This window comes from Miniopterus natalensis, chromosome 2 (assembly GCF_054644295.1).
Source record: "Miniopterus natalensis isolate mMinNat1 chromosome 2, mMinNat1.hap1, whole genome shotgun sequence".
In the NCBI taxonomy this organism is placed as follows: domain Eukaryota; kingdom Metazoa; phylum Chordata; class Mammalia; order Chiroptera; family Miniopteridae; genus Miniopterus; species Miniopterus natalensis.
Window position 1 is genome coordinate 8,600,698 of NC_142082.1, and position 10,870 is coordinate 8,611,567.

At 42.4% G+C, this 10,870-nt stretch overlaps 1 protein-coding gene and 1 pseudogene across 1 annotated transcript; one reads left to right on the forward strand and one right to left on the reverse strand.

Moving 5' to 3' along the window:
- Positions 1-281: 281 nt before the first annotated feature.
- LOC107534035 (putative elongation factor 1-alpha-like 3 pseudogene) lies at positions 282-4,884 on the reverse strand (annotated as a pseudogene).
- Positions 4,885-6,821: 1,937 nt separating this feature from the next.
- LOC148093631 (coagulation factor XI-like) lies at positions 6,822-10,510 on the forward strand. The gene is made up of 4 exons (XM_087813604.1): positions 6,822-6,876; positions 7,603-7,765; positions 9,304-9,410; positions 10,347-10,510. Exons 1-4 carry the CDS (start codon positions 6,822-6,824, stop codon positions 10,508-10,510), a joined length of 489 nt encoding a protein of 162 aa, XP_087669730.1.
- Positions 10,511-10,870: the final 360 nt, after the last annotated feature.

The window sequence follows — 10,870 nt, forward strand, 5'->3', positions numbered from 1 at the left end:
GGGGATCACCAGAGACAAAGCGCACGGAGTAGCCGAGAGCCGCGGGCCGCGGCTTCCGAGGCTGCTTTCGGTTCCTGCTGATGAAGGGAGCTGGGGACCCAACATCTCCACGGCCGCTCGCTGTGAAATAAAATGGGGAAAGGCTGTGATTAACGAGTGACTTGTTTTTATCGTGAAACACAACTGAAGAAAGCGGAGTCCAGGTTCCAGCCCAGCGCCCGAGGCCTTTCTAGTCTTCGAGCTGGTCTGGGCCTCAGTGGACCTCGGGAGGACTCTGTGCGTCACCACAAGGCCACCAAGCCCACCACTGCCCTCCTTGCTGGGGGAGGAGAGCCAGGGAGCTTGGGGCCTTTTGCCGAGGGGAGGGAAGAAGCCTGTGTGATGTTCATTTTTCTAAGAAAGAGATGAGCTGCCTGAACGTGGGAGGGTGCGGCATCTTTTCTCTTTGACCTTCTACTTTGGTTACCATGGTGTGGCCGCAAGGCTGGCTGCAGGCTGGCCATGCAGCGGTGGCCTGCGGGGCTGCAGGCGCCTGACTGCAGCTCCTGCAACAGGCTCAGGGCGTGGCCTTCGTGGCAGGCGGGGAATCTACTTGGCTGCGGGTCAGTGGGCGCTGGCATCTGTAATAGTAATTCAGGAAGCATGATTAGGTATAAGAATCCTCACAGAGTTCAGCCTGGCACATTCTTGGCAGGAACAAGTAGCCCTGGAATGAATGACAAATCTCAATGTAATGTGACACACATTCCTGCCCTGCCCGTCACAACCGGCACCTGGCGGCTGGGCTCGGCTCAGTTAAGTTGATGGTAATGTTGACACAGAAGTGGCCATTTACCAAATATGTAGAAAAAGAGAAAAGTTTCTAGAAGAGGCGGAGGTTTTCCTTCTGTCCTCAAAGACTCTCAGTGGTAGGAAGGGCTAACGGTGGAGGCCCCCCCCCCCCCCCCCGAGGCCTGGGTCCTTCACAAACCCTACAATAGGAAACTGAAGAGTGACATTTCCTCCAGTAAAGTCTCCAGATTTCATCACATCTGGCGGATTCCACGAAAGGATTAAAAATAAACACACCCTCATCTTTTACCGTGGCATGTAATAAAGATATTGGTCTTTGTTCTGCGTGGATGTTGTTTTTCGTTTAAACAGAAGAAAATGGTTTGCAGTGAAGCCCTTTATCTGCGGCCTGTCGGTATCGCTCATTGTACAGGGCGTTGGGACAGTGCCTGTGGTAACCGCTGGGCTTTTGTGGGTCAGAGCATGAGCTTGTTTGGGCAGAACTGAGAAGAGAGTTTTGAAATGTGGACCTCCCCTGGGGTATGAACGATCGTTTTAAAGTTGCCAGCCCAAGTCAGAGGTACTGGACCGGCCTTGGCACGGCTCGCAGCGCCTTCATGTACAGGGGTGACCAGAGGACCCGTAGCACAGAGGGAGCCTTTGGCACTGAGAAGTGGGTAGGAGGCCAAGGAGGGGAGAGACCGCAGTGGCTTCACCCTCAGGAGGAAGGCAGAGAGCACGCAGGAGGAACGGGCCTCGGACAGTGCCACCAGCAGCGAGTGGGTAACACACTCATGTACACATGTGATAGGTTAGCCACGCACTCCCACGTCGCTCTCCTTTCTTGCCAAGGTGTGGGAGACCTCTGATTTCAACTTAAGGCTTTTAATTATTGTTTATCTCCTCACTGAACTGGGAAGCACTTTGAAGGGGGTCCTGTTTCACACTGAATCCTAATGGGCACTGAATAAATGTCTGCTGAGTGAATACATCTTTATTCTAAAGATGAGGCAATGGAGGCTTGAGGGAATAAAAATATTAGCTCAAGGTCATGGCAAGTACAGAACCAGGATGAAAGTCGGCATTCGTATCCTAGATGACGACCCGTATGGCGTATCCTCAAACCACGAGAAGGGGAAAGGTGGCGGGGTCATTTATTATTTCCCTTATTGTCTAAGGCAGTGGTTCTCAACCAGAGAGTTTTGCCCCCAACCTCCCTCCCCGCCAGGGACATTTGGTAACGTCTACAGCCAGTTTTGGCTGGCACACCTGGGTGAGCATCTACTGTAAAGGCCAGGGTTGTTGCTAAACATCCTATGAGGCACTAACAGTGTCTCACAACAAAGAATCATCTGGCCCCAACGCCAGCAATGCCATGTTGAGACACCCTGCCCTAAGGCCAGGATTAAAACCTTGTGACCAAAAGGGGCTATTTCAGGAGCAGCAAGATAGGGGTTGTAGGACATGGGTGGCTGTGCCCTTGTTCAAAGCAAGTCTTGATGAGAGAGGAGCTGCGAGAGAAAGCTGGCTGTGCTGGGACAGAGGGGGCCTCTGGCAGCGGCAGGTCTGTGTGGTGTTCCCTGTCGCAGACAGAGGACTTGAAGTCACCAATGACCCTGAATTCTGACTTGCACTTGGGTCCCTATAGACTAAATTCTGGATTCTTTCTGAGATTTTGCCTAACAATTCCCCATTTTCATTGCAGGAGGAGGGGCGGCTTTATCTTTAGATAGAAGTAATCAATATGAGGATTCTAAGCTGCAATGGCATTAGTTGGAAAAAGTTTTTAGAATACTTACTGTCAGTTTGAAAGGAAGGATTATTTAATCTCAAAGACTTTCTATGCAATTAAGACTCTTATTCCACTTTTATTTGAATAGAGAAAAATATTTTTGGAACCCTTATATTATTTCAATGGATTTAGAGATTTCACTAAGTAGCTAAACCAAATTTAGGAAAATATGATTAGATTTCCCAGTGAAGTATTTCTCTCATTCAAGTCTTTCTGCTTCTCTCAATAGAGTTGGAGAGTTATCATTATAGTCTTTTTTATTGGGGCTTTAGGCTAGAGATGGGGTTTCATGGTTAAACAATACAGGAATATAAGGATCTTATATAATTTCACATATCAGTTTTTCACGAAACCCTGTCTTGGCATAAATATGCCATTCCGCGTTGAGCTTGGTAAAAAGCAGAACATCACAAATATGTGATTTTTCTGTGGCTGGAATGTATCTAATTTTAAATTGGAAACTCAAGGAAGCAACTAAGGAATCTTTATGCTCAGATAGGCCATAAAACCTTAGCAACAGATCAAATAAAAATATTTGAATAACTGCCTGCCAGATAGAATGTCTCAATAATTCCTTGGCATTTTACATAAAGACCTCTTCCAAGGTCAAATTTTCCTTAACTTTCTGTTCTATAAAACATAATGCCAGCTTCTCTCTTCTCAAAAGTCTCAGATGAGTTTATATGGGAGCTAATCTACAAATTTACCTTTATTAACTATTCTCTCACTATCACCTTCCATGAGTTCTCTCTTTCCCCCATATTTCCCTTTGTGTAAGAGTTCTGAAAAAGTTGTCCAGTGGTCCTTATCTTAGGTCATTTTTCTCTCATTAAACTTTGTTTTAATGGGTCTCAAAATTCTGTGACAGATGTTTGGTCAAGTTGTTTCCATTAAAAAGTACTGATTTAAAAAACTAATAACAACTGCCACACACACACACAAAAAACCCCACAGGCAAATGACCCACAAAACATTCTCCTTTCCTTCTATAGGTTAAACTTACATGGTCAATTAAGAAAAACAGTTCTGGGCCTGTTCTTCCACCACTGGTCAGGACTGGGGTGGAGATGATAATATTCATTTGACAGTCCAGCACAGGTGCATGGCCAGCCCTGACTTGGCCTGGGTGGCTCAGGATAATCACCGGAGCTTGCAGCCAGCGGTTTCCACTGGTGGGTCATTTTTGCTGTCACCAGTCACATTGCCACAATGAACATGTCTGACAGACAGGTTCTTGACTTTGAAGCCCACATGGTCCCAGGAAGAGCTTCACTCAAAGCTTCATGGTGCATCTCTCAGACTTGACTTCAGTTGGAAAGTTGACTAGAGCAAAGGTGACCACCATGCTGGGTTTGAGAACACCAGTCTCCAGTTGGCCCACAGGGACAGTACCAACACCGCCAATTCTGTGGTTCATCCTTCAGGGGTAGACGGAGGGGCTTATCAGTTGGATGAGTTGGCGGCAGGATGCAATCCTGAGCTTTAAGCAGGGTGGGTCGACTGGCATTGCCATCTTTACAGATAACTTTCCCTCCCTTAGACCAAGACATGTTAGCATTTGGCTCTAGCATATTGTCACTGTCCCAACCAGAAATTGGCACAAATGCTACTGTGCCAGGGTTGTAGTCAATTTTCTTAATGTCGGTGCTGACTTCTTTAACAATTTCTTTGTATCTTTTCTGGCTGTAAGGTGGCTCAGTGGAATTCATTTTGTTAACACCAGCAATCAGTTGTTTCACACCCCGTGTGTAAGCCAACAGGGCACGCTCACAGGTGTGACCGTTCTTGGAGACACACACTTCAAATTCAGCAACACCGGCAGCAACAATCAGAACAGCACAATCAACATGAGACTTGCCTGTAAGCATGTTTTTGATAATGTCTCTGTGTCTTGGGGCATCAATGATGGTCACATAATACTTGCTGGTCTCAAATTTCCACAGGGAGATGTCAATGATGATATCATGCTCACGTTCAGCTTTCAGTTTCCCCAAGACCCAGGCAGACTTGAAGGAGGCCTTCCTCACCCCAGCAGCCTCCTTCTCAAAATTTCCATTGGTTCTCCTGTCAGTTGCACCACATTTGTAGATCAGGTGGCCAGTAGTGGTAGACTTGCCCGAACTTATATGTCCAACGATGTTGGTATGAGCCTTTCCCTTCCTATTTTGGCTTTGATTTAGTGGTGGTTGTCACAACACCTGTGTTCTGGCAGCAAACCTGTTGTGTAAAGCTTGGGTCACCTTCCTACGTAAGCATTTGGCCAGCAGGAACTGGGTATGGCACACCTTCAGAAACCGTTCAGATAATGACAATACTATCATGGTCGAGATAAAATGAGATCTCGAACCGGGGCAAACTTGTAATTTTATTTCTCCCCTCATCTTCAGAATATTTTTTAAAACTGAGATCTTACTTTGTTTTCCTATGGAAAATTTAAGTCTTCTCCGAACAATAAAAATTTCTTTCTCTAAAATTTAACCAGGTGGTGGGAGGAAAAGAGGAAAAAAGAGGGGGGTGGCATTTGTAATACTCTCAACAGAAGTTAAAAAATAAGATAAATAATAAAAATAAATAAATAAAACTTATTTAAATCAAAAATATTTATAAATTTTTAAATTTTATTTATTTTAGGTTGCCAGGGACCACACAGAAATCCTTAGGGCTAGTTAATATCTAATGTTATAAAGGAGGAACCTGAAGCCCAGAGAGATCAAGCAAGTTGGCTAAGGACCCACAGATTTACAGTGATGGAGGCTGGTTTCCACTCAAGCGACATGATTAGGAAACTGATGAATGGATCCAGCACCAGAGGATAGCATCAGTATGCGGTCTACAGGGCTTAGCCCCTCTTCAAAGTCAATGGGAAGGCTCTTAACAGAAATGTAATCAGATGAAACCCAGAGAAGTATTTCGCAAGCTTTCCTGTCTATGAACCGCAACAAGGTGACCACTAGGAAGCACCCTCTAGGAAAAAGGGAAATGATCTGTTATTTTTATTTATTGCCTATTATGCAACAGCTAGACATGTCCTCCCCTAGATCTCCATTTGTGTTTCAGTGAGCCAAAATCCAAAGAAAGGTATGAAAGTCCCATAGTTTGTCGTTTTTTTAAAAAATTAATTTAGACTTTTAATGTTTGCAAGTGGAATAAAAAAGAGCTTAGCGCCTCAGAACTGAGGGCTTCTGCGTAGGCCTCTGAGGAGGTCACATTACATACAGGGAAGGCGAATCCAGGAGAGCAGGCTCCTCGCCTCAACCCCCAGCAGCTGAAGTTCCATCCACAGACCTCCCGTTTTCTTTTCAGATTGGGAGACTCAAGTCAGCCTTGAATTAATGATTAATAGTTGCTGTTTGAAAGTGTGGTTAAATGGAGCTTTGGCTAGCAGGCATACTAAATGTGAGCTTGCCCAGCTGCTAAGCCACACAGGGAAATTGAAGAAAAAACCACTTTCATTAAGAATTTCATCAAACAAGGTTTTTTCAGGTATGGTTTCGAAAATTATTATTTATCATTTCTCTCATGCAATTATTCCTTGAAGTGCTTTTTTCTACCACAGGGTTTTAAAATTTGTAATATAAGACGATTGATTTTTAAAATTTATCTGATTTAACATTTTAGAAATTTTTAGTTAATATTCATAACCAGTTTGAGAGGAGACACAAAATGAAAGGAAAGTAATAGTTAGTAGTCAATAATAAGTATTTTACAAATTAGAAAGATATTCAAGAGCAAATATTAAAAAATCAGAAGTCTTGATTTATCTCGCTAATAGTTGTTCATAGTTCAGGGCTTCATGCGGATAATACCTCTATAGGTGACCAAGTCAACCCAGTCATCTACTTGCAACAGAATTTTAAAAATAGAAAACATAAGGAGAAAATCATCTACTTTGATAGATACAGAGAGAGAGTTCAAAGGTGGAAAGAAGAAAAATAAATTGGAAGAGAAGATAAAAATTTTAAAAATCAGGGTGAGGAAAGGAGTCAGGTGATGACAATGAGAACTATCTGGTGAAGGGTGAGCTGGGGGAGGAGAGGAAGAGGGGGGGCCCTGTCAGCTGGGGTCCTCAGAACTGTGACAGCACCGAGCACGGCCAGCCTTGGGGTTGATAAGCTTCAGCATGATGACAGGAACGCTGGGAACACTGGGGATTAAGCTCCCCTCTCCCTCTGTCTTTCATGTAAACCCCGATGTTGGCAAACTAATTAGAAAGTCACAGTTTATGTTTTAAAACATGCACATTTTTTTTTTGTGTAGGATGACTTTATTATACCAGATGGTCCCTTTCATTTTATTTGCCTCAGTTTCTGGTGGTAAGTAGAGGTTTATCGTAACTATGGACTGGAAATAACTTGTTTCCTGACTTGAGAATTTACCAAGATTAAAAACTACAAACTTTCATTCACTGACTAAATAATAATGACCCCAAAACCACAATCCAGAATATCAGATCTCTTTCTAAAAACAGAAAAAAAATTCATTTTATGCAATTTATTTTTGTAAAAAAACCTTATATGTGGTTTTAGCTGAAGGGAATTTAATTATTTTGGAGGGTTTAAGGATCCTGTTACTGAACTGGCCTATTTTAAATAGTGAGGAGATGTATGTTATCACATCCAGGGCCATCAAACGCTAATGATTTCGCTGGAGCTTTTGTTTCAAATAAACATGGGGTTTGGACAGAGAAGCAGAGGGCAAAGGGGAAAGCAGGAGGCCATTCTAGACTTGCATAGGGTGTTAAAGAGCATCTTTTGCTAGTAAAGTCTGAAAAATGATTCAAGTACCCACAATGTACCCACGTCTCCAAGACAGTCACTCATAAGCACAATTCCATGGAGGCAAATGTGCTATTTGGTGACTTTCTTTTCTGTCTGAGGCTGCTCATCCAATGAACTAACATAAAGGTGTTTACTGCCCGATTTCCAAGTTCAGGAAAGTTTATGTTAAGCCAATCTCCTTGGCTTGCCATTGTGAAATTATCTAATTAGACAGGTGCTTTCTAAAGTCCCGTATAACACCTGCCATGCATTGCATCACAGAATGTGTGACTAAGCTGTTCAAAGACACCTGCTTCCAAGGAGGTGACCTTACAACTGTTTTTACGCCAAGCGCTGAGCACTGCCAAGTCATCTGCACCCATCACCCAAGGTGCTTGCTCTTCACGTTCATGGCTGAATCATCGGCTGTAGATCCTACCAAATGGTACGTGTTTGCATTTCTACCTAGGGAAACTGGATTTTACACGACAATTACCTACTAATAGAATTCCATCTGCCATCTAATGAAATTTAATGTTAATCAAAAAATATATTTCCCTTCAAATGAAATAGTAAATATTAGAGAAGAAATATGGTGTTCAGACAGATCAGTGAGGAATAGGCATAATTCTCAGGATGAACTGTCCATCCTCCCTGTGGTCTCGATATTAATGGTATGTTTTCTTATTTCTCTGTACCTTTATGCCTCGTAGTTATTTTCCCCTTTGACTTTCAATTGAGTATTGATATTTGATATTATGCAAACGAATACTTTTCCCTCAACAATTTTACTAGAAAAAATTAAATTTTATAAAGGTGATGAAAGAATGTAGTGATCCCCTGTCATCTCCAAGACTTTTTGACATTTGTGTTTTAGTAATCTGTATTGTGCATGTTTAACAATGTGAAATAGTTTGAAAACATTATAACATTTCACCCTTAACTATGTCAACATACATTGTCCTACACAAAAAACATAAAACATTTAAAAGGATCCCTTAATATCATCTGAACTGTCCCCCAAAAGTAATGTATAGCTATTAACCAAAATTTTATAAAGACTCACAAATTGCATTTGGTGGTTTTGTCTCTATAGTCATATATTTTTAAATATGTTTTTATTGATTTCAGAGAGAGGAAGGGAGAAGAGAGAGAGAGAGAAACATCAATGATGAGAGAAAGTCATTGATCAGCTGTCTTTGGCATGCCCCCTACTGGGGATGGAGCCCTGACCTCCTGGTTCATGGGTTGACACTCAACCGCTGAACCACGCCAGCCAGGCTATAGTTATATTTTTTACATTTTAGAACATTCCACCCACCGCATTTGTTTCCATGTTGAGCTTGAAAACTTAATAGTAAAGCTTTACTGCCAAATTAAGTTATCAATATTTTTGTGTGTTATTACTGGACTCACAAATATTTACATAGCATCCCGAAGTTACAAAATTTACTGTTCTAGACTCTACAACAGGAGCTGGCAAGGCAGAGAATAAATATTTCAGGCTTTATGGGCCTGGAGGCAAAAATCATAGAATTATATAAGTACTTACATAACCATTTAAAATGCAACCATTAAAATATAGAAAGCATTCTTAGCTCATGGGCTCTACGAAAACAGCAGCCAGCTGCGTTGGGCCTGCCCACGCCCGTTTCCTATTAGGAAGCAGTATTAGGATATGTGATCTTTTGAATGTGGGGATGTTGGGCTGAATAAACCAAACTCGCAGTCCTGCTGAGAAAATATTTGTTTTGGTGGGAGAGAGAGTAGTTTGTTGCCTTCTCTTTGACTTTCTGTGTAGTGACATTCTTTGACTTTCTGCGTGGTGACATTGCAGTGTGGTGGCTGAAGGGTGAGGGCTGGACATGGAAGAGGGTGTCGGGGGGATAAATGGTGATGGGGGAAATTAAGAGAAAAAAAGGCAAGATGCATTATTTTAAAACACAAATTTCCACCCAATAATGCTATTTTTTTAAAAAATAGGTTTACTTGCACCCTGAAAGACAGTGTCACGGAAACGCTGCCCAGGGTAAACATGACAGGAGCTGTTTCTGGACACTCTTTCAAGCAATGCTCATGCCACATAAGTGGTAAGACGCCTTATCAGGATTAATAAACACCACCAGTCACGGCCCTGGCCAGGTGGCTCGGTTAGTTAGAGCGTGGTTCCTGCACCAGAAGGTTGTGGGTTAGGTTCCCAGTCAGGGCACATGCCTAGGTTTCAGGTTTGACCCCCAGTCAGGGCAGGGATGGGAGGCAGCTGATCAATGTATCTCCTTCACATTGATATTTCTCTCTTCTCTCTTTCTCCCTCTCTCTCCCTTCCCCCCTCTCTAAAATAATGAAAAAAGACACAAAAACACACAGTTTTTTAAATAAATAGATATATATTTACATATATATATACTAGTTATTGTGATATATACATATAGTTGCATCAGGTTTGGTCTTATGGCTATAAAAGAAAACCCTGATGTATGGAAATAGTCTCCTAATGAAGTTCTTTCTTGTAGAGTAAAAATCAGCAAACAGGCATGCATGTCCCTTACCCCCATTATAGTTGACTAAGATTCATCTCATAGACCTATCTCATTACATCAGCGCTCATCATTCATTTTCCCTCCTTCGCAGCTTAAAGTTTTATATAAAGTCCTTATTAAACATGTTAATTCAAATCAAAGGAAGCAAGTGTTGAGATGTCACTTGTCTTAATAGTGACATAGATGCTTGAATAGGTTAATTAGTGAACCAGTCAATCAGTGAGCGAAGGAGACAAGAGAGGCGGGTCAGGAAACTGCAACAAGAATTGACAAGTCTAATATTGTGTCATAGAAGAAGGGCATTGGCTTTCTTTTCCTGTTTCCACGTGAGAGTGGGAATTAAGTAGATTAACATAAAAACAAAGGACTTCTGAGGAAGGTGGATGGGTTGAAAGAGTAAGTCGGGAGGGGCAGTTGCTACAAGTAAAACTCTCTGAGCGGCCCCGGAGTCTGAAAGATAACCCTACTTTCTGCCTTTATTTCCAGCTTGCAACACAGAAGTTTATGAGGGCCTAGACATGAAGGGCCTGGACTACAATAGCTCTGTCACCAGGGACGCTGAGGAGTGCCAGGCCAGATGCACCGATGACATGCACTGTCTCTTTTTCACCTACGCGACAGGGCAGTTCCCAAGCTCAGAGCACCGGTGAGTGAGCCTGTGGACAGTAGATCATCGGATGGGAAGCAAACTGGGGATTCTTTAAAATATGTTGCATCAGTTTGATGCCAAAATTTATTTTTATCCAGTAAGAGACATTTCTAGAATAAATATTCATAGTTTTCTTCATGGAAAGTACTACATTTTTAAATTGGCAATTTTGAAACAGTTAAAACTGGCCTATTCCATCCCCAGCCTAAAGGATACTAGAGTCTGACCCTATATTTAAAAAAACAAACAAACAAAAAACCTACTTGTAGTTCCCCAAACAACAGTTTCCTACCTAAGACAAAATAACTGAAGTGCATGTGAAATGTTCCAACCTGCCCCATGCTGGATTTCGAAACATTCC

What these genes read in the sequence shown, in the direction of transcription:
- LOC148093631 (XM_087813604.1), top strand. Translation starts at nt 6,822, where the DNA reads ATGACTTTATTATACCAGATGGTCCCTTTCATTTTATTTGCCTCAGTT. An exon ending in GCTGTAGATCCTACCAAATG is followed by an intron (nt 7,766 to 9,303) that starts GTACGTGTTTGC and finishes TTTAAAAAATAG; the next exon opens with GTTTACTTGCACCCTGAAAG. An exon ending in ATGCTCATGCCACATAAGTG is followed by an intron (nt 9,411 to 10,346) that starts GTAAGACGCCTT and finishes CTTTATTTCCAG; the next exon opens with CTTGCAACACAGAAGTTTAT.